The 21,915-nt window shown below is 33.2% G+C and overlaps 4 protein-coding genes across 5 annotated transcripts; all 4 read left to right on the forward strand.

Moving 5' to 3' along the window:
* The first annotated feature begins 406 nt into the window (after nucleotides 1-406).
* LOC107432948 (large ribosomal subunit protein uL5c) lies at nucleotides 407-3,378 on the forward strand. The gene is made up of 3 exons (XM_016044169.4): nucleotides 407-762; nucleotides 1,398-1,598; nucleotides 2,783-3,378. Exons 1-3 carry the CDS (start codon nucleotides 505-507, stop codon nucleotides 3,122-3,124), a joined length of 801 nt encoding a protein of 266 aa, XP_015899655.1. The 5' UTR covers nucleotides 407-504; the 3' UTR covers nucleotides 3,125-3,378.
* Nucleotides 3,379-4,153: 775 nt separating this feature from the next.
* LOC107432950 (sphingoid long-chain bases kinase 2, mitochondrial) lies at nucleotides 4,154-8,432 on the forward strand. 2 transcript variants are annotated; one of them, XM_016044173.4, is made up of 12 exons: nucleotides 4,155-4,617; nucleotides 4,727-4,803; nucleotides 5,405-5,458; nucleotides 5,545-5,604; nucleotides 6,408-6,485; nucleotides 6,641-6,687; nucleotides 6,805-6,845; nucleotides 7,021-7,105; nucleotides 7,197-7,311; nucleotides 7,620-7,742; nucleotides 7,834-7,934; nucleotides 8,034-8,432. In XM_016044173.4, the coding sequence occupies exons 1-12, from the start codon at nucleotides 4,431-4,433 to the stop codon at nucleotides 8,161-8,163; spliced, it is 1,098 nt and encodes a 365-aa protein (XP_015899659.3). In that variant the 5' UTR covers nucleotides 4,155-4,430; the 3' UTR covers nucleotides 8,164-8,432. The 2 variants fall into 2 exon arrangements, with proteins under 2 accessions (XP_048321863.2, XP_015899659.3); XM_048465906.2 differs by lacking the exons at nucleotides 6,641-6,687; nucleotides 6,805-6,845 and having other exon boundaries at nucleotides 4,154-4,617; nucleotides 7,026-7,105.
* Nucleotides 8,433-9,112: 680 nt separating this feature from the next.
* Nucleotides 9,113-11,225, forward strand: LOC107432949 (uncharacterized). Its single transcript, XM_016044170.4, has 5 exons — nucleotides 9,113-9,572; nucleotides 9,900-10,054; nucleotides 10,309-10,375; nucleotides 10,648-10,699; nucleotides 10,779-11,225. Exons 1-5 carry the CDS (start codon nucleotides 9,209-9,211, stop codon nucleotides 10,861-10,863), a joined length of 723 nt encoding a protein of 240 aa, XP_015899656.3. The 5' UTR covers nucleotides 9,113-9,208; the 3' UTR covers nucleotides 10,864-11,225.
* A 1,036-nt stretch (nucleotides 11,226-12,261) lies between these two features.
* Nucleotides 12,262-19,528, forward strand: LOC107432967 (CAAX prenyl protease 1 homolog). The gene is made up of 14 exons (XM_048465689.2): nucleotides 12,262-12,424; nucleotides 13,652-13,799; nucleotides 13,924-14,008; nucleotides 14,087-14,182; nucleotides 14,578-14,643; nucleotides 14,818-14,916; nucleotides 15,121-15,234; nucleotides 15,336-15,446; nucleotides 16,346-16,408; nucleotides 17,114-17,206; nucleotides 18,033-18,146; nucleotides 18,250-18,321; nucleotides 18,420-18,485; nucleotides 18,990-19,528. The coding sequence occupies exons 1-14, from the start codon at nucleotides 12,394-12,396 to the stop codon at nucleotides 19,104-19,106; spliced, it is 1,275 nt and encodes a 424-aa protein (XP_048321646.2). The 5' UTR covers nucleotides 12,262-12,393; the 3' UTR covers nucleotides 19,107-19,528.
* The last annotated feature ends 2,387 nt before the right edge of the window (nucleotides 19,529-21,915 follow it).

The following is a 21,915-nucleotide window of genomic DNA, read 5'->3' on the forward strand; positions in this document are numbered from 1 at the left end:
TTTTATATTTTATACATTAAAGGACATTCTGATACTAAATATTAATGAGAATGGTAAAAATGTGAAAGTTTAAAAATTATTGAAAAATCATGCATTATCAAATCACATGTGATACTTTCTTTTTTTTTTCTGCTTTTTAATTTATGTATAAATTATTTTTAATCTAATTTTAATTGGAAATCTTAAATCTCGATTATCGTAATTATTATTATTATTTTTTCTGATGAGAAGCTTTTCCTTTCACTTGGATTTATTTTCCACTTTCATTTCATCCAAAATGTTCATTATCTTATCCTGTTTCAATCACAGAAACCACACAAAAACCAACTGCCCCTGACGTTGCTAGAATTCACAAAAAACAGCCCAACTCAGACAACACCTCATCAGGTATTAATGTAAATATCTTTTAATTCGAGGGCTTTTTGCCACTTCGTACCAAAACCCAGAGTGTGAAAAAAACCAGAGCGATAGAGTTCCGACTACACAAAACAGAAACCCATTTCCATGGCGTCCACTTCTCTTTTAGGCTCAGCTACGTCGTCATTTCACGGCCAGTTCGCTGTCGTCCCAACTCCATTATCGGTTCGAATGCCGTACGGAAGCTTCAGGAATGGAGGTGGAGTCGTATCGGTGAAGGCCACGGCGGGGACTGTGCTGGTGGATAAGTCCGACGCAGAGAAAGTTCATCGGCTCAAGACCACTTACCTTGAAAAAGTTGTTCCTTTGCTTAAGGAAGAGTTCTCTTACGAGAACATTCATGAGGTAAAATAAAACTTAAAAATTATATACATTTGACAGTATTTGAAATTTTGGGTCACGGCGTTTCTGGGTTTTGAATTGGGGTCGAAAATGATGTTAGAGTTGTGTTGTAATGGTCTAAGTTTATATTTTTGTCAAATGGGGTTCGATTTTTTGGGGCTGAATATGGAATTGTGGATATTGTTTTCGTTTGGTTGCTAAGAAACTCTAGGAAATAGAATAGAACTGGAGTTTTTTTAAATTATAATTAGGTTTTCACTACCTGGGAACACAATTCTCTGACTAAGCTAGCTAAGCTCATTTTATTTATCATTTTATGAAGTAAGAAGAGAAAAAGGGCAATATATATTTATATATATGTACATAGAAAGTGACAAAAAAAACTTGTGTTTTGGAGCTTGAATATTTTTCAAATGAAGTCGATGAGAGGATAATATAAACAAACCCCTTTTCCATGTTAAGCTTAGATTCTTGTGATAATGTTGGCAAAAAGAAAATATCTCCCACTGAAAAAAGATCTCTGATGCTTTATCCTGGTGATGAAGAGCCTGTCTTTTTTGGTTTCTTTTATCATCAAATAAGTAGGTTATTATTAGAGATAAGGACTCAGAAATTTTTTCTATGTGGAACTCGTGTAGGTTCCAAAGATAGAGAAGATTGTGGTGAACTGTGGTATTGGAGATGCTCAGCAGAATGCAAAGGGTCTGGAAGCAGCAATGAATGAGCTGGCACTCATTACCGGGCAGAGACCTGTTAAGACACGAGCAAGAGCTTCTATTGCTACTTTCAAGATCAGGGAAGGTCAACCACTAGGGATTGCTGTTACACTCAGAGGAAATGTAAGCTTGTTTTGAAATCAAGCACTGAACATTATTTTGAACTTGATTTTATTCTATTATCCATGATACCTCTGTTAAAACGTCCTAGCAGTAGACGTGTCACTAAATCTGTTTATTTATTTAAAGACGTTAAAATGAAATTGCAATCAAGCAAACTCTTGGTTACGAGTCTGTCAGTAGATGCACTATAACTGATGGCACCAGAAAGTAGCTGCTGCCCGTTGCAGGATTATTGTTAGATGTTCCTATAATGGCATGGTGTGTTCTAAAAGATTTTGAATTATCTTTAACGGAAGGTCAAACCGTGGGAGGGTTGTGGGATTTTAGGTGATGGAAAATGGCAAGGTAGGAAATGATAGAAAGTTACGGTAACGGTGATGACAGCACTGGATTAGATTGGATTGGATTAGACTCTTTTTTAAGTTCAGATCAATCAAATTGGAGTATTTTAAATTTAGCTCAATATGATTGGACAAGACGTCTAATAGTCCTGTCCAATCCAATCTCGTCCTGCAACACAAACGGGCTCTTAATGTTTTAGCAGTAGTACAGTGACAACTGGATTAGTGGTGCATAACTTGGGCTGGTGGTGTTCATGGTGTCTGTGTTTGTTTCAAGAGCCAGTAGTATTGACAATGACTGTTAATAGTTAAATGCATCTCTGATGGTAATTACACTGCTTTGAGTTGTTAGTCTACTCATTGCAAGTGCAGATATATTGTTTTCTACCAAGAATAAAATTTAGCTGTGCGTGAGATATAACTATTCCCTACTTCTGGTTTGTTTCCAGTTTCAATCTGTTAGTGTATGTTTGGATGTTATTGAACTTTTTCAATGTTAGTTGCATCATTAAAGTTGTTTCTCTTTCTATCCCTCCCCAGTTAATTGCTCCTAGAATATATAGTTCCTAGCCTTTGCAAAGAAAAACCAAATCATTGAGTGCATTGGTCAGTTACCACATTCTACACAATAGCAGGTTTCATAAAGTTACAGCACGACAAATCAATGCAACTGGGCATACATTTTATACTTGAAGTACCAGCATTCATTTGACAAAGAAAAAAAAAGGAGAAAAAAAATGTTTTATATGTATTTATTTCTAAAACGTATCAATTTTTCTTCTTTTCTTTTCCGCTACAAGTATATAAAATCTTATTATGCATACTCATTGTTCTATTTTGTAGCTCATGTACTCGTTCCTAGATCGCCTTATTAACTTGGGGCTTCCTAGGACAAGGGATTTCCAAGGTGTGAACCCTAGCAGCTTTGATGGACATGGGAACCTCAGTGTTGGAATTCGCGAACAGAGTGTGTTTCCAGAGATCAGGCCCGATATCATTGGTAAGCCGAGGGGAATGGATGTCTGCATTACAACAACTGCTGAAACAGACAAAGAAGGGCAGAAACTTTTAGCTCTACTGGGGATGCCATTCCGAGAAGGTGGAGGTCCAGCAAGTTTGATGCGCAAGAAGAAGCTCAGGGCACACCATTTTGATTCCAAATCAAAGGGTAGAGTAAGAAGATAAGGGGTTGGACTGTTGGTAGAATCAAATCTCCTCGACATATTTGGCTTTGTGTTGCATTTTTTGGAGTTATGCTTTCTGTTGTATCTTATTGGTAGGAAATTGGATTTTTATGTTGATGTGTAAATCGCAATTTTTTGCTTCTTTCACGAGATTTGTTGCCTATTTATTCTGAATTCTTCCTTGTAATTGTGTTTATCTTTTTTCTTAATGTCTGAGCCTAACACATAATAACCATTTTCCTATAATTTGTTGAATTCAGCTTCTTTTCTTCCTTTTCTTTTTAATAAATATATAATCCGGGTATTTGGATTTACGATTATTGCTTGAGGAACCAATTAGTCACCCCGAAGGGACTAGGATCATTCGGTTCGAGCAGCATAGGTTTTACGATATTTATTGCCAAAAAGTACAAGTTATACCATATCCTCAAAATGGAGCATGACTCTTTCCCTTTTCTTTTCTTTCTTTTTTTTTTTTTGGGGATTTTTTTCATTTTAATAATAATACAGATATATTTATTAAATAACATATGTTAAAATGTTTTATTAGTTTACATTTTTGTATAATTTAAATGTCAAAAATAAAATTTTAAATTTACAAATAAATAAAATATAAAATAATTAAATAATATTTAATCATCTACCAAATCGTTTAATAAATAAATTTAGTAAAAATTTTGATAACTCTAATATTGTTATTTTCATTTTACTTAAAAATATTTGATAAATAAATTTAATAAAAATTTTGATCATTTTAATAATATTATTTTCATTTTATTTGAAAACATTGAAAAAGAAATCCCTTGCCTATTTTACAAGTTTTCTAACCAACTCATTGAAAAGAAAAATGTTTTGATATTAGATGGGTCCATATGAAGTAATATTACTGAGACAGTTGATGTTAGTCCATCCATCGACAGTAGATGTATATAATTTCACCAGAAAAGGAAAAAAGAAAGAAAAAGTATGTTTACATATATATATATATATATATATATAAAGGCGAGCTTTGGATGGGTAATATCGAAGAGTAAATTGAAGTTTGGCATTATAGAGGAAAACTAGTCAAACTAAAGAGAAGGATGAGCACAAGAAATGATATCTCACAAACCCAAAAACGAAAAAGAAACCTCTGTTTCTTCGCCGTTGCTGTTGAAACCCTTTGTTTCACGCCGTCATTGTTCGAAAGTGATTAGAATCCAATTTTCCAATATTTTCCGCCGTTTATGTAAACAAACGAAAACCTTCTAAACCCATATCCAGAAAGTAACAATATATAATATATTTATAAAAGGGAAAAGAAAAAAATGATGGGTTATTTTCAGATAGCAGTAGGAGGTGGAATAATGGGAGTGAGAGTACCAATGGTGAAACCTTGGGTTATCAAGGCAGAGAAACCCATGGCTCCTGATATCTTTTCCGACAGTTCGATTTTGCGAGGTGGGTCCTCCTCTTCTCGCCGTCGTGACCTCGTTTTCGTCGTTAATCCCCAAGGTCTCTCTCTCTCTCTCAGTATTACATTTTTTTTTTTCTTTTCATATCTTTTTGGTTGGTGGGTTTTGAAGTTTTTTACTGAATTTTTGAAAGTGGGTTTTGGAGGCAGGTGCTAATGGTAGGACAATTAAGGAATGGAAGAAGCTGCTTCCTTATCTAAGGTCTCGTCTTGGTACAGATTATAATGTGTGTTTTCTCTCTTTGATTCTGTTAGCTGCTCATGGCAGTGTAAACTTGACACTGTATCTAATTTTGGTCGATAAATTATGTATATATCTATATATATATATATATATATATATATTAACTATGAATATGAGCTATACTAATTGACTAATAATTGTTTATGTACATACTAATAATTTATTTTCCTCTGTTATGCAAAGTTGGTATTGCACGAAATGCTTTTCTCTATTTCTTTTCTTTGCTTCCTATTATTATTTCAGCTTAATTTATAAGGCATTTTGTTATTGTTATTGTTGTTGTTTTGTTTTTTGAAGAAATTAGTATGGCGGTGATTGCATATACTTATGTCCCGTTTGCAATAAAGCATATTATAAGATCTTCCTTTCTGTTTTTCCCCCCAAAATACATTGTAAAAAGACGCCTATTACCTGAAGGGCTTCATGTTTATGTATTTGGAAAGAAAAATCATGTTGAATAATCCATGTGCATTCTGTAAATTGTAGCTGATATGTGAAGCTTTGACTTCTGATATTGTTTTTATACAACTTGGTTATGATCAGCTGTTTTCAGTGTTGAAATAAATTTATTGAAACTGTCGCAGATATGTGAATCTCTAACTTCGGGTCCTTCTCATGGAATCGACATAACAAGAGAGGTAACTTTGAAGCCTTTATACTTTGAAAATGTCCTCTCACGAAAGATTGGGTTGACATTAGCTCTGTTTTCTTCGATTGTCTGCAGGCAATATTGGAAGGTGCTGATGCTGTAATTGCAGTGGGAGGGGATGGAACTCTTCATGAGGTGAAACCTGGTTTGCTCTGAGAATTTAGACTATTGTCCATATTGCTAGTATTTATGATTCATCTTTCCTCTTCACATGTTGGTTTCTGTTCCTCATAGCACAAGTGACTGTAGCATGTTTCGTAAGGGCCAATTGATAGTAGTAATTTAATGGAGATGACCATTTTCTCTTCCTGAATCAGCTACTCTTAGCACAACTGACTAGGCCATCTTTCTGATGGGCCAGCAATATCAGTAAATTAATGGATTAATTATCTGTTTATGAAAACATATCAGTCAATGAAGTGTTTATGGCAAGTCTTCCTTGTTGGAGAAATGCTTCAGTTAGCCCATGGATAGGAAATGGAATATTGGCTTTGTTAAATATCATATGTGCAATATTTTTGTTAGCTTTGATCTGGATGATTTGATTGGAGAAGAAATGAGAGGCCTTTAATCTGCACAATTTGTTGAGAAAAAATGGGAGCCTTTTCAAGGACAAGAGAGTTTCAGTTTTCTTATAGGCATCTGTGCTGAGAAAATCGAGGATATCCCTGCTTCTTTGTTTATTTTGAGTTGGAAGGATGTTATTTTGTTTCAGTACTTTAGAACTTTTGTTTGTGTTTGCGGATTTCTCATCCTCTCTATTCATTAATAAGGTAAAAGTTTCCTATTAGAAGAAAACGACATGGATAATGATCTTTTTCTTTACTTTTCTGTTAGGAATTTTCTTGTGAGGATGTGAATTTCTTAAACTTGATATCAGGCTCTTCTCATATTGATCGATAATATACTATTCATCCACAATTACTTTCGATAAGCAGGTTGTTAATGGATTTTTTTGGGGTGACCATGCTGTAACTAATCTTGATAGAGAGGCTACTCATTCAACTGCACTTGGTGTAAGTGTTTACTATCAGACTTTTGCGATTTAATATAAACCTTTTCTTGTTCTCCTGTCTCAACAGCAAATTATGTCTTCATTGACATTTTCAACTGATAGTTTACCTGCTTTTTATGATTTTCTGAAGTCAAGATATAATATATTTTTCTGCAGCTCATCCCTTTAGGAACTGGGTCTGATTTTGCCAGATCATTCAACTGGTTAGTTTGTGTAATCAGTCTGGTTGTGTAGCTTTCCTCATTTTCAGTTATATTGTACGTTTGATAATTTTTTGTGATTGTTAGTTGCTCTAGATGATTAAGTTTGCTTGTTCATAGGAAAAATGATCCTCATGAAGCGGTTGAACGCATAGCTAGAGGTTCCCACTCACTGTCTTTCTAATTTTTTATTTTTTGTTTTTACTTTTTCGTTGTTTCAGTTTCCCTTGTGTCATGTATTTTTGACATAAAAGATTCAAGGAGGTTTCACTGATTACTTGTTACTGATTATGTGCTTTTACTTGGTTATGTGATTACTAATGGTTTATTTTGCAGGACAGCGATCACGGATAGATGTTGGTGTCATTAGTGGAGAAACCAAAGAACCTCATTATTTTTTAAATGTTGCTGACATTCATTTGTAAGATTTACCATGACCTCTAGAATTGAGCCACGATAATGATGCATGTTGGTCTTAAAAACTCATTGCTGTGCCTTTTATTATTTTACAGGAGTGCTAAAGCAGGATTCTATGCTTCTAGGTACAAGAGATTTGGGAACTTGTGCTATGTGATTGGTGCTTTGCAAGCCTTTATTGGGCACCATAATCAGGATCTTAGAATCAAGGTTGGTTTATTTGTTGCCAAAATCTAGTTATTTTGTATTATGCTTAACAAGCCATTGGTCCCGACTGTATTGCAAGTGACATTTACTTTTATATGAGGAAATGACAGATCAATTTATAGCTAACTTTTGATCACTAAATGGTGTAATGCTTATGGGGCAGGTACTATAAAATTGTCACATCACCACCACACCATCCCACATCAAAATTGATGATGATTAGGATGATGTTGTAGGCTCCGTAGGATTAATCTTTTTACATATGACTTATTGGTATCAACTGTAATGTCGATAGACTGTTGTCAACGTAGGTGAATGGGAGTGAATGGGAAGAATATTCTCAGGTGACAGCCCTTTGCATTGGAAATGGAAAATACTTCGGGGGTGGCATGAAGATTGTACCAAATGCTGACCCCTGCAGTGGAAATCTCAAGGTGAATTATTATTTTCAAAATTTTCAACACAGATTGTTTGATTGTTGGTTTTGGTAGCATGTTTAAGTCTTTCTATGAGATTCTTTTGTAGGTTGTGATTCTTCAAGACTTCAAGTGGTATGACTTCATTCTCAAACTGCATCAACTCTACAGGGGAACACACTTGTCAGTGAAAAATGTGTCCTCGTTAAGGTAGCTCCAACATTTATGTACAATGATCCTTAAATTATTCAGTGTTCTATGCTGATTGATCTAGTCTGTCTACCATTTTACACTCTTCTCATGCTGTAGTGTGCATTCGATTGAGGTGGAGGACATTTCGGGAAGTGGCAGCATTTACGTTCAGTCTGATGGAGAACATTTAGGGTTCCTGCCAAGGAATTTTCGCATCTTACCTGCTGCTATAGAGATGATATGCTGATCCAAAACATTTTAATATATTTACGGTGATCATGATACGTTAACTGTGCCTCTTCTGCCAGTTTTCGTCTCTCAGTTGAGAAGTGATGAATGGGCCACAAACAGGGGCAAAGGGAAACAAGCTTGATGTGGAGATGATTGTTTTTAGGTTTAGTAGATTCTGATTCATCTGATATACTGTTTTGTCCAGCCAATGCTCATTGTCTTGTGTTGTTGAAAACAGGGTTGTTTTGTATTGGATATAAAATAAATTACACATCAATTTTTATCCTCTCTCTCAGCAATTTCTTGCATGTTTATCCTAAATTAAGTTCTTTTCTCTCTCATTCTTTACAAAAGAACTAGAGTAGAAATTCAAAGTCTATGATTGGCAGTTTAATTTGAAAATGGGTTTTGATAGATTTTGGAACCCAAATGGTATTATCTTGTGAATGGTCTGATCCTTTTCCCTAAGAAAAATGTTAGTAAAAAAAGATGCCAGAAGCTGGTTGGTGATACTTTGGACTTTAGTAAAAAGAGATGCCAGAGGACTTTGGAACCCAAATGGTATTATCTTGTGAATGGTCTGATCCTTTTCCCTAAGAAAAAAGTTAGTAAAAAAAGATGCCAGAAGCTGGTTGGTGATACTTTGGACTTTGGATATGGATGCTACACAAGTTTTTATTTAGATTATATTTGAACTTTTGGAATTCATCAAGTAAAATAAATAAATAAATAAATAAAAAGTCCACGGAGTTTCGTTTCGCCCATAAATTAGAGAACTATTTCTTTGATTTTTTGGAATTAGATTTTATGGGGCAAAGAATGGCCTAAATAAAGTGAAAAATGAAAAATAAAAATGCAGGATTAGTGTATTCTGGCGTGGAGTTTAAATAACCAAATCATTTTTAATTTTTTTTTTTTTTGTACTTTTCAATTTTCTTAAAAAGAAGTAATAATAATTAATTCTATGGCCACCGTTCCCCGAGAACACAGATATTTTGAACAAAACCGCGGGACGAAAACTCCCAACTGTGTTTTTCAACTACCAACCTCTTTCTCTCTCTATGAAAATGGCCACCATTTTTGCCATTTCTTCCAACTTTACCCACCTCAATTCCCAAACCCAGCCCCTGTTTTTTCATCCAAATCTTCGTCAAAGAAGATTCTTCAATGTTCGTTGCAGTGGACAGAACCCGGCAACCAACTCCTCCACAGAAAGAGAACCAGAGGAGCCAACAAATGCAGTGCTTAAGCTAGCTTGGTATGGTTCTGAGCTTTTGGGTATGGCCACTTCCTTCTTCAAAAGCAGACCTGAAGCTCCTGATGAAGTTCGTGTTGAGCTTGCAAGAGATGGGTCTGGAGTAGTTGACCGTGCCCTTTTGGTGCAGACCATCAAAGACGATTTCCAGAGGTCCTACTTTGTCACAGGTTCCTGATAATATTCCATTTGAAGTTTCACTTTTTTTTTTCCCCCTAATTATGTGTTTGTAAAATGTTCACAACCAAATATAGTATGATATTTATCAAGTAGTTATAAAGACATGCTATAGATATGATACGGCAAAAATATGATTCTCTCTTTTTGGAATATGATTAGGAATTTTGATAGTAATTGGCGATGTTCTTTGTTTTTTTATGTTGTTTGATGTATTTCGATGGATGATCAATGCTTGACTTGAAGTCGGGTAAAATGGCCTAACTGGGCGGTGTCCTTTCTTTTTTTTTTTTTTTTTTTTTTGGGTTATCAATTGCTAGGAAACCTTACTCTTGATGCTTATGAAGAGGATTGTGAATTTGCTGATCCAGCAAGCTCCTTCAAAGGGCTTCGCCGTTTCAAAAGGAATTGTACAAATTTTGGTTCCCTGATAGAGAAGTCAAATATGAAGCTTATGAAGTGGGAAGACTTTGAGGTGTCATTTTATACTATATTTAAGCAAAAAATCTTTGATAGTTTGAAGCCGCTATTATCCACACTGTTATAAATGTTGAGTCAACATATAGTTTCTACACATCTATGTGAATGAGGAATATGATACTTCTATATACCAAAAAAAATTTGTTCCCATTTAAGTTATAATTTTTCTGTGAATCCAACAAGTAGGATAAAATTCTCTATATTGGCAATCACTTCTTGCCAACTTGTAATTGAATCTGGTTGACACAGGATAAAGGAATTGGTCATTGGCGGTTTAGTTGTATCCTGTCTTTTCCATGGAGGCCCATTCTTTCTGGTATGCTTTTCAAAGCTCTAATATATAATACAAAATTCATCGAAAGACATAGTAAAACAAGCCTTTCTTGAGAAACATAGATTGAAGCACAGAATAACATTTGCAGATTTTTTTTCATGAGAAGCATAGGTTTCTTTTTCATTAGTCCGTGAACTCTTTCTTGAATCAATTCATAAAACAAGCCTAAAGCATAATAGGAAGGAATGTCCATGCTTTACATATCTTAACCACATGTACTATGCATCAATCTGACTTTTTAAACTGTACTGCAGCAAGTGGATACACAGAATACTTTTTTGATGCACAGTCTGGAAAAGTTTGCAGGTAACATTGTAAACCACTCGCTTTCTATCTTTTCCAACATTGTCATGTGATTCAATGATCTCTTTTTCAAATGTCTCAGGCATGTGGAGCATTGGAATGTTCCCAAAATGGCCTTACTGAAGCAGATTTTAAGACCTAGCCGGGGATTGAAAACCGGTGGTTGAAGCATAGGTAACTTCAGATTTGCAGTTTCAATGAGTACATTTGTACCTGGCCAAATATTGTATCCTGAGATATGAAAAAAGAAAAGGTTGAATTGATTCTCAAAAATCTCAAGAAGAGGTCCTGCTTTGTCATGGAGAATGCTTGCAACAAATTAGAGCTGGATATGATCATGTGATTTGAGCCTTGTTAATGCTTTCCACACGAGACCTTTTTGTTGCAAGAAGCAAGTATGATCTGCATTAGTGTTTATGATGAAACCACTAACAGAAATAGAATTTGTAGGGAAGAAATGTGTATACTTTTCATGTGAATAATGTCGTCTTTACTAATATCATTTACTTTGGCATTTTAAAGTTTTTAAGTGCTATAGTTTAGTGAATGTGACATCGTTGCAGTTTAGAATTGCCCCCACTCTCTCCAAATTGTTTCGTCTTTTTGGTAAATCTCTCTAAATTGCTTCTTCGGAAGCACTATTATATGTGTTTATATATACAACTCACTATGAAGTTTATGTTCCAACAAAATAAAAAACAGTCATGATGAAGCTCAAATTTTTCACCTTCTATTAAAATCCTCTATAAACTATAACGAAGGACATGCTGCTGACTTATTTATGGTTTACTTGTTTAGGATAAGTTATTCAATACATATTGTGTACCAAAGTGTAATCTAATTTTGATACACATGAACAATCTAATAATATCATGTATACTATTAAATTGTAAAGTTGCATAGATGGCAATTTCTACTCGTTATTGGGATTTCTATGTTCTCAAGCATTATTGAATTGGGCATGCATACCAAATCAATGTCCACCTTGGTATATGTACAAAGTGTACTGAATAAATTCTCGTTGCTTAGGAAATTAAAACTCCCATTGTGAACTAACCATTAGTCTTTGTTTACCTTGGTTTGGCTAGTATGGTCTTACACAATTTCCTTATTTTATAAGATTATATTATTAATTTATAATTTATATAATATATATATATATGTTACTATAAAAACGTATATGATATACATGCTTTAAGAGTATATATTTTAATGAATTAAGTAACATTTAATTTACAAACACCAACTTTGTTTATCAATTGTGGAATTGAAAAATAGAACTAAATAAGTTATAAATTAAAAAAATATGTTATTTACATTATTTAACTTTAATTTATAAATAAATTTTTAGCCATAACGTTATTGAAAATTAAATAAAACGAATAAATACTTTAAAAGAACAAAACGAAAAAAATCCGGTCGGCCTGCCTTATTTTAAACGCAGAAAGAGGGTAAGCCCGACCCATTAGCACCAAACCGAACAAATCATTGAATATTCGGGTCATGGAAATCCAGTCGGGTTCAAAAAATCGGATCCTTTTCGCTCTTCCAAGCTCTTCACTCCCTCTCTCTCCTGGTCTCATGTATATACTAGTCGTACCAAACACACTTCAACGAAAAGAGCAAAGAATTATTTAAAAAAAAAAAAAAAAAAAAATCGTCTTGGTCGCTTGTTTCTCTGCACTTTCTGGTTAGCCATGGGGTTTCCTTACATGGAAGCTGTTGTTGGTACTCATTCTCTCTAATCGAATTTCTTTAAGTTTTCTAATTAATTTTTCTGACCTTTTTGACCTGCTTGGTTGCGATTGAGTTTTTGCCGTATTTCTCGTCGTTTCTCTCAGTTTTTCGATGATTATGTTGCATTAGGTCCTGTTCTCGTTTTATTCGTGTCTAGTTGCTATTTTTTTTTTCCCCCAGCTCTGGATGTTTTGGTTAGTATTTTTTTAGATTTCATATACATGCTAGGGTTTTTCTTTTTTTTTTTTTTTGAATCTTCTACGAGGTTAATCTTTCAAGATTAGGTTTTTCTTTTCTTTTCTATATTTTTTCTTTATGTGTTTTGGTGTTTTGATCGCCGTTTTAGTTTATACCTTCATTGTTTATATATAGGGCTTGCTTAGCAAGAATAATTTCAGTGTGCTTGTTTATTAATTTGCTAGGAAATGTAGTGTTAGGTTAGAAATTTGGAGTTCTAAATAGTTTTTATTTGTTTTAATCTATTTCTAGGCATTATTGTCACTTGGACTCTGGTCGTTGCGACTGAAATTTCCCTTAATTCGTAAGCTGAAAAATGTAGCTTTACAATTCTACAAATGTATATGATATTAGATGGTTTGGTTTGGGGCAATCTGACGCTGATTTAGTGAGAATAAAAAGATATGTAATGCACTTTTGAGCATAATAAATAATAAGATATTTATTTCAATTTTTTGGGAGGCATTATGATCTATGACGCATAAACCTTTATATAATTTTTATTGGGGGACAAATGGTATTGTGGCTTTGTGTTTTTAATGAAGACTATGTCATTCTAAGTTTTTAATGAACGGATTATATATTATCCCTATAGTACAATATTCTGGGAATTGAAGTACAAGTACATGTTTTTTGTTCCACATGCCATGGAAATCAACATTTAAAATATTAGTGGAATGCACCAGATATTTGAACAGGCTAATGCGGTGGTGTTGGAACATTAAAAGGAAATTGTCTACCTGAGTAACCACCATTTGTAAAATAAGCTGCCCATAAATTAGTTAGAGGTCAAAGTACAAGGCTGGTGTTTCACTCCCCCAACCAAAATGCATTGCTTTAAAGATTTCCTTGTCTAGTTGTCATCTTAAAGTTCGGTATTAAACATTCTTTCCAAATTATATTCTGTCACTGAAAACCAAAAGTTATATTTCTGTTTTTAAGCATCTAACTGTTTTCTATTTATCCTCATTTTGTGCCCAGGATTTATGATATTGACATACATCTTTGAAACGTATTTGGATTTGCGGCAACATGTGGCCTTAAGATTGCCAACTCTCCCCAAACCTTTGGTTGGGGTAATCAGTCAAGAGAAATTTGAAAAATCTCGGGCCTATAGTCTTGATAAAAGGTATGTCTCGCTGTACAATATTGATTCTTTGGATAGGTGGATAGTGGTATAGCAGTGTTAAGCTTCTTATAAGGTATAACTTCTGTAGCGTCTTATTTTCTGATATGACTTTCTTCACTTTCAGCCACTTCCATTTTGTTCATGAGTTTGTGACCATACTGATGGACTCTGCACTTCTGTTTTTTCGGGTATTGCCTTGGTTTTGGAAGGTAAGTGATTTGAGTTTTGTTTGTGGTCATTCCCTTTCTCTTTTCTATCACTTGTTTGATCTTCTTCCTAAACTGAAGAAATCAGGAGACTTTGTCGTGTTAGCTGGCCTTAATGCAGAAAATGAAATACTGCACACTCTTGCATTTTTAGCTGGTGTTATGATTTGGTCACAGGTGAGTATTTGTTCTGCTCTCCAATTGAAAATGAATAATTTTTGGCTTTGTTCTGACATAGTACTTGAGCAAATAAGTGACTTATTTATAGCTGGTGGATTTTCCACTTGGATGGACAAAAATAAAATACTCTTCTCTTCTCTGGAAAGTATAAAAGCTTATTTAACTAGTGTGTAAATAGTATTTTATATTAGAAGTTAATTACTAGCTGTGCACCAATGGCATGTTTGATGTGATATTATTATTATTATTATTATTCTTGCGGCTTTTGGCTTATGAAATATGATAATATAAAAATAATTCCATTAGTGAATAAATTGGTATGGCTCTTTGCATGTACTGGTTTATAAGCTAATGACAAGATTGATAGACTGTCTTTTGGTGTGTACTTGCAGATCACTGATTTGCCATTTTCTCTCTACTCCACTTTTGTGATTGAGGCTCGTCATGGTTTCAACAAAGTTTGTACTCTTGCCCTGACTCCATAACACATTATTATCTCTTGTTGTTTCTTGGTTTATTGATTTTCTGTTGGGTAATAATTTTCACTGGTATAAATTTCTTTTGTTTCATTGGTCAGTTGCTTTGTATCTCATGCTTGTTTCTTTCTAATACTTTTTAAATTTACTTGACAGCAAACAATATGGCTATTCTTTAGAGACATGTTTAAAGGAATTGGTCTTGCTGTAATACTTAGTCCACCTATTGTGTCTGCAATCATCTTTATTGTACAGGTAAACTCATGTACCGGTGTTACTTGATCACTTATTTGATCTGAATCTAGATTTTTTATGCTAACCATACTTTACCTTTTCTTTTGTCTTAAAAATGTCTTACTGCACTTGTTCATCTATTCTCTAGTATCTGTGTTACTCTGCGTCTCTCTTTTTTCACAGAATGATGATAAATTGAAATAAATGTTGAATGTATGATTTCAGAAAGGAGGTCCATACCTGGCCATCTATCTTTGGGCATTTATGTTCGTTCTTTCACTTGTGATGATGACAGTGTACCCTATTCTAATAGCTCCACTTTTTAACAAGTTCACCCCTGTGAGTAATCAGAATAGCTGTTACTTTGCTGATGTTAGTTTGTGGCTTTTAATGTTTAGTTTGATTTTTCCTTATGTGATTATATTTTGTGACGCCAATAGCTTCCGGAGGGTGAGCTCAGGGTTAAAATTGAAAAACTTGCTGCATCCCTCAAGTTTCCATTGAAAAAGTTGTTTGTGGTTGATGGATCCACAAGATCAAGTCATAGCAATGTGAGTTCCAACTGCTTTACACTTTATTGGGCTCTTTTGTATGTAGCTCTATTGTAGCCTGATCTTGAAGTAAAACACTGAATTTTAGTTATGAGACTGAGAGTTGATTTTTTTTCATGCGAGAATGATTTTGACAGAACTAAGAAGGGGGGTTTGTAAAATATATAAATAAATTAAGAAACATTAATAAACATGTGATTTTGAATAGAACTCATTGTATCATCTGTTTCTCTGCCCCTGTCTCTTGTTCTGGGTTTTATTTTATTTATTTATTTATTATTGTTATTATTATTCTTTTTGGCATTTCTTCTAGTATCTGTTTGTCAACCTTTATATATATTTATATATATTTCCCTTCATCATTGTAATTTAGAAATTTTTGTTTTAGTTGACGGAACAGTTTAGGCCTCATAACTATAACATATATAGAATGCTTCCCCATTTGCCAAGCAACTAATTAAAGATACAATATTCTCTTTTGTTCTTTCTGTTTCTTCGTTAAAATTTAAGTTGTTAATGAAACTAGTTATATTTATACCTAATGGGAGTGGAAGGGTTTATTTGTGGGTATAATCATCTAAAATTAGATGTAGAAAGGTTTCGTATTATGCTATGTCCTTAATAAACTCTTACAAATAGGGATTCGATTGACCATAATTAAACAGCTATCTGGGCCTTTGCCCTGAGAAATGCTAGGCAATGATATCAACTTAGGAAAATGGTTTAACATGTACATTTGATATGCTATTATTTTTTAAATGGTAAATAATTGTGCATCCATTAGTGAATATAAGTTTTGTGATTATCCTGCTTGGTGTTAAACATATGCTGCTTTAAAAAATTATTATTATTATTATTATTTTGCTTTGTTGATGGATTTATAACGGATAATGATGCAGGCTTATATGTATGGATTCTTCAAGAACAAGAGAATAGTCCTGTATGATACTTTAATTCAGCAGGTAAGGATGCATTATATTCCTTAAATTCTCAACTTGTGTTTTGAAACAAAACAATAACCTTTTTAGGGTTGCTTCTTTCTTTGATGGAGTGTTCATGCATTTCTTCTTCTATATCATATTATCTGTTATTATGAACTTGTTATCTTAAATGATTGGAGCATAAGAGGGTTGCATGCTGTTCTTTTCCAATATTTTCTCTTAGATTATATTTTCATATGGTGCAGAAAGATGCTCATCATACTGTGGTGTGCATTTTAATTGTCTTTGGGGATATTTTTCCATGAAGAAGATAAATTTGAACTATTTGACCTAAAAAAATGTATTTCTTAGCTTTTCATCATGCTGATTTTACTGAAAATTTGTGATTTTCCTCTTTTTCCCCTTGTTTTACCAATCGGTCGTAGAAACATCTGTTGTGTCTATCAATTTGTATGCAGCTAGACACACACTGGCTTTAATATGTTTAGCAAGTGCCATTTTGTCTAACATGCTTAACCAACCTGAGAAGGCACGTCTTTCTTTTTAATCTAGTGTGACATTGAGGCGGATAGGAATTTCCTCAATGGCTGCTCTACTTTCATGTCATTATTCGTATATTTATTTGTCATGCTTTAGTGTTCTCCCCTTCTAGTTGTCCATGTTATGTGGCTATACTTTTCTCTCGTGATGCAAAAAGGTCTTACATGAATTCATGATGCCTGGCAGTGCAAAAATGATGAGGAAATTGTAGCTGTTCTAGCTCATGAACTGGGTCATTGGAAACTCAACCATACAATGTATACATTTATAGCTATGCAGGTAAGCTGAAATTGTTCTCCTATTAACTTCATTCTAAAAGGTTCAAAGATCAATTTGCAAAGATCTGTCTAATTTTTAGTTTGAATGTCTAATTTAGATCCTCAAACCTCGTTGATGATGAAATACAGTAGGGGATGGCAGCAGATATGTGATATTTCTAATCAATAATACAAGGTCATATGGAGTATTTTAAAGATTACTTCAAAATAAGGCTAATCTTAGATTTCAAATTGTTCTGCTGGTTAAAAGTTCTCGGATGAGGTGTAAAGAAATTGTTTAGCTTAATCTTTAAAATCAAACCATTTGTGGGTTCAAAGCCTCAAATGAGGTGTTGCTGAGTATGGTAACAGTATACTGTCTCACTTTTCTTGAGAGTAGATGTCATTGGTGACAAAGTGGTCCATCACTTGTCTACTTTGGAACTAAGAGGAACAAATGGAAAAAGAAAGGGAATTTTTGGTTAGAATAGTTAAACCTTGCTAAAGAAAGCTATATGTTGATGTTGCAAAATGTAACATAAATATTTCTTCCTCTTGTTTGTAATGGTAATTTGTTTAATTTTATTGAACTCTTGATACTCTTTTCTTTGCATGAAGTACGAAATATTTTATCTTTTGGAGAAAAAGACGTGTTATAATCAGTGAACGAGATAAATTCTGTTTTCCATTTAAGTCCACTTAGTTGGACTTGAACTAATTTTTCACTTCCCATGGGTGGCGATTACTAATTTGTTATCTTAGATAACCTTCAACATTTTATGTTTTGACTTAAGAAATGGTTTAACTAATGCTGTCTCTTGGTTGATTATGTTTCTTCTTCAACACAGATTCTTACATTTCTGCAATTTGGTGGATATACTCTTGTGAGGAACTCGAATGATCTATTTCAAAGTTTTGGGTTTGATACACAGCCTGTACTGATTGGACTCATAATCTTTCAGGTACTTTTGTGCTAATAGCTTTTAACTAACATGAAGGAATTGCATGCTGTGTGCTTGCTAATTATGGGTGGGATTTATTATTCTTACATCTCTTTGTTTGCAGCACACTGTAATGCCTCTTCACCACCTAGTTAGTTTTGGTCTCAACCTTCTGAGCAGATCTTATGAATTTCAGGTGATTTTTTTTTTTTTTTTTTTTTTTGGGTTTAATTTTCTTTTCTTTGTTTTGGGAAGTTGATATTTTGCTAACAATTTATTTTTATTTCTGTTTAGGCTGATGGTTTTGCGAAGAAGCTTGGTTATGCTGCTCCACTCCGTGATGGCCTCGTGAAACTACAGGTATTATTTCTCTGGCCTACAATCCCCTGCCTCTCCATTTAGGAACTATGCTTACTGCCTTGCTCTATTTTTGAGTTGCTCTCAAATGGTAGTAAATATATTGATGAAATCATATTGAAATTTAAACAGTCAAAACTGTAAATAGGACTTCTGAATGAGTTTCTTTACTTTACTGGTTTCTTCTGTTCATATATATATATATATATTTTTTTTAAGATTTAGCTCTTGCAATGTTGGGACATTTTTCCATGAACTAAGTCCTGCTTTCTTTTTGGTGGTGGTTGGTTCAAGAATCAGGAAGATCAATATCTCACAATTACAAATTATCTTTTCTATGAGATTGTTTTATGACTACTCTAGAAATGTTTTCGTTTCTTTAGGTGTAATTTTGTTAGGTAATAATTTTGGGAAACAGAATAGAAGTTGTATATGGCTCCTAGATGTTCCCCTATATCTTTGTTGTTGCAGTAGTTACTTTACTAAGTGGATATCTCGATTTTGCAGGAAGAAAATTTGTCAGCTATGAATACCGATCCTTGGTACTCAGCTTACCACTACTCTCACCCACCCCTTGTTGAAAGATTGGCTGCACTAGATGAACCAGATAAAAAGGCAGACTGAATGGATATTCTTACAGATGACCACTGGCAGGACGAAGTTCATCATCTCTTGATTGACCGAGAATGAGACTCCTGAAGATCGACAGCTGCATTGTACTTAAAATCTTTTTGAACTTATTGTGGGTACAGTGAATTTACACATTATAGGAGGATGGATGAACAGAGAATCACGAAAACAAGAAAAAAGAGGGTAAGATCAAAGAACAGTTTAGTTGTATTAGTCACGTTTGCACGAGGCATTGGATTTGCTTAACCCTTTATTTTAGCTGCTTCCTACCGTGTTGTATTGTAACTTCGCTTTAGGATATTTTTTTTCCTGTAAGTTCTTTTTAGTCCTTTTTGCTATGTGCATTTAAAATTTTGCTGTATGCATGGGGAAATTCTCATCTTATTCTGTATGCATGGTGGAATTCTCGTCTCAAATGCAGTGTGTTAAGAAGTTGGGTGGTTAGAGAGGTCAAATTCCCTTTTCTCTGGGGTCCTAACTCATAACTTTAATTGAAAGTTAGCTCCTTTGATAAACAGTATTTATTTCTTTTAATTCAAATAAAATGGTGTGTCTCCCAAAAAAAAAAATTATCTAGGAGTTGGTATTAACTTTAAATAGAAAACTAAGGGAATTTTGGATAGTTTACCATCTAATAATTATCTTGGGGTTGGTATTATGTTTTTTAAGTTCAGATTAGAAAATCTCTCATTTTCAAGTTATGCATAGTCACCGGAATAATAATAATAAAATAATAATAATAATAATATTAAATAGTTTCTTATGGACTTTGGTTTTACAAATTATCATAAAATATGAAATTAATGCCTTGCTGCCATCTTGTTTCAATGGATGCGTATGGTTGCTTATATAATGGTTATTACTAGACAATTGTCTTCCAAAGTTTCCTTGCCTAAGGATTATTAGAATTGTCATTTTTGATTGTTTATACCAGTCACATTTTACTGTTTCTGTTTTAGGAAAATTTCTTAGGTCCTGGTTTTAATGTAAATAAAGCCTTTTTTTTTCTTTCTTTTTTTTTTTATTTTTTTGGGGATAAATCGGGGAGGAAGTTTAATTACAAGCCCTTAGAATCCAAAATTTGGGGATTATCAAAAAGTGTGTTATGTTTCTGATATAGTAATTGACTAAAAAAGTGTATATAGATATAAAATATTAATTTTTGGGGTGAAGTAACAAATTTTATTTTTCGTTATTAGATTTTTTGTTGTTAAGTAACAAAAGTATATTGTTTGTTATTTGATTGTTGACAAAAATGCCCATAAGACATTACGTTTGATTCTCAGTGGTATGGCGGTGTTAAAGTTAGGTTACTTTTTTAATTAACTTTAAATAAAATATAATACAAAGCGAAATATGATTAATATTTACATTCCTTTGATAGCATTAATTAAAGTTGTTTCTTACCTTAGAAGTTATCGTACTGCTCATTCATCATCCAACTGTCTCAATTATACTTTTCATCATCAAAAAACAATATATATCCTGTTACTCTTAGGTCAAATCAGGTTTTAAATCATGATTTTTAATTTTAGCACTTAAGAGTTAAAAAAATGGTAAAATTTGGTTCAATTGTTTACAATTTAAAGTGCATGATTTAGAATCTGATTTTAAAAAATCGGGACCTGACCCCTATTATATATATTATGTATATAAAATTCCGATATCAAAGAAGAGCAACTTGAAGTCTTGAATTATGGAATGTGCTAAGCGCATTTAGGTAGAGGGACAATGTTTTAATTGGCAAACGACCTCAAATGGTGCTGGAATATAAAGAACTCCCACAAATACAAATTGACAAATAAGGATAAACATCATAAAAACAACATAAATTCATAGTGTTAGCTAATTGTTGATAAATTTGGCCAAATTTGATTTTAAACCGGATTCCAATATGTATTGCAAATACTACTATGAATTATGAAAAATGTACAAAAGGGACAAACTTTCCGGTTCAAACAAAAAATAATTTTAAAATAACAAAACTATACTTACAAAATGAAATGAAACAATAAAGTGGTTTGTCCTATGCTCGATCCGATTAACATTTTTAAATATAAACAACCTCATAATTTACATGATTTATTAATAATTTGCTAAAAATTGACAGGGGTAATTCAGTCCCAAAGTAAATAAAAATAATAATAAAATGATTCCAAACTTTTTTTAAAAAAAATAAATAAATAAAATAGAATGTGATTAGATTAACTTTTGGTTTTCTTTTGTCTGGATTCTGCATTAAAATATAATATAAGATTCTAAAAGGGTCACTTGCGATTTGCAAGCAATCCAAGCAATCCACTTGCAATGACAGCACAACAAAGCAAGCAAGCATTATATGTGTACATTTAACTTTCATTTTTCAACTTTTCATCAAATAACCCCTCAAAAAAAAAAAAAACAAAAAAGACATTGCATTTGACCTCATTTGTAATAGGATGAAACGGACAGAAGTGGGTTAATCAAAGTGAGAAAATTACCGCCAACGTCCGATATCGGTAATAAATTTTGTGGGCCCAACTAAATTGTCAGCGTGTCTGAGTAATCCATCTTAGCGGTTAGCTTTTGGCAATGTTGCCATTTTTATACAGCCGTTAACTGTACGACCAAAACTTCTTGCATTCCCTTCTTTGGAATTTGGATAATGACTTTTTTTTTTTTTTTTTGGGGGACATTAGGATAATGAATCTAAGGCTATAAAGAGTATTTTCAAGGATTTTTTATTTATCTAATATTTTTTATTTTAACAAATTAATTTTTGAAAAAAAAAATTAATGGATTTTTTATATTTATTTTTTAATAA

The sequence above is a fragment of the Ziziphus jujuba genome, chromosome 11, assembly GCF_031755915.1.
Source record: "Ziziphus jujuba cultivar Dongzao chromosome 11, ASM3175591v1".
Classification (NCBI taxonomy): domain Eukaryota; kingdom Viridiplantae; phylum Streptophyta; class Magnoliopsida; order Rosales; family Rhamnaceae; genus Ziziphus; species Ziziphus jujuba.

Bases quoted from the DNA above. Each gene is read 5' to 3' on its own strand.
- LOC107432950 (XM_016044173.4), top strand. From the start codon at position 4,431: ATGATGGGTTATTTTCAGATAGCAGTAGGAGGTGGAATAATGGGAGTG. The intron at 5,605-6,407 runs GTGAAACCTGGT...TTCGATAAGCAG, and splicing joins GGGATGGAACTCTTCATGAG to GTTGTTAATGGATTTTTTTG. The intron at 6,486-6,640 runs GTAAGTGTTTAC...ATTTTTCTGCAG, and splicing joins CTCATTCAACTGCACTTGGT to CTCATCCCTTTAGGAACTGG.
- LOC107432949 (XM_016044170.4), top strand. From the start codon at position 9,209: ATGAAAATGGCCACCATTTTTGCCATTTCTTCCAACTTTACCCACCTC. The intron at 9,573-9,899 runs GTTCCTGATAAT...ATCAATTGCTAG, and splicing joins GAGGTCCTACTTTGTCACAG to GAAACCTTACTCTTGATGCT. The intron at 10,700-10,778 runs GTAACATTGTAA...CAAATGTCTCAG, and splicing joins CAGTCTGGAAAAGTTTGCAG to GCATGTGGAGCATTGGAATG.
- LOC107432967 (XM_048465689.2), top strand. From the start codon at position 12,394: ATGGGGTTTCCTTACATGGAAGCTGTTGTTG. The intron at 14,183-14,577 runs GTGAGTATTTGT...GTGTACTTGCAG, and splicing joins GTGTTATGATTTGGTCACAG to ATCACTGATTTGCCATTTTC. The intron at 18,147-18,249 runs GTACTTTTGTGC...CTTTGTTTGCAG, and splicing joins TTGGACTCATAATCTTTCAG to CACACTGTAATGCCTCTTCA.
- LOC107432948 (XM_016044169.4), top strand. From the start codon at position 505: ATGGCGTCCACTTCTCTTTTAGGCTCAGCTACGTCGTCATTTCACGGC. The intron at 763-1,397 runs GTAAAATAAAAC...GAACTCGTGTAG, and splicing joins CTTACGAGAACATTCATGAG to GTTCCAAAGATAGAGAAGAT. The intron at 1,599-2,782 runs GTAAGCTTGTTT...TCTATTTTGTAG, and splicing joins CTGTTACACTCAGAGGAAAT to CTCATGTACTCGTTCCTAGA.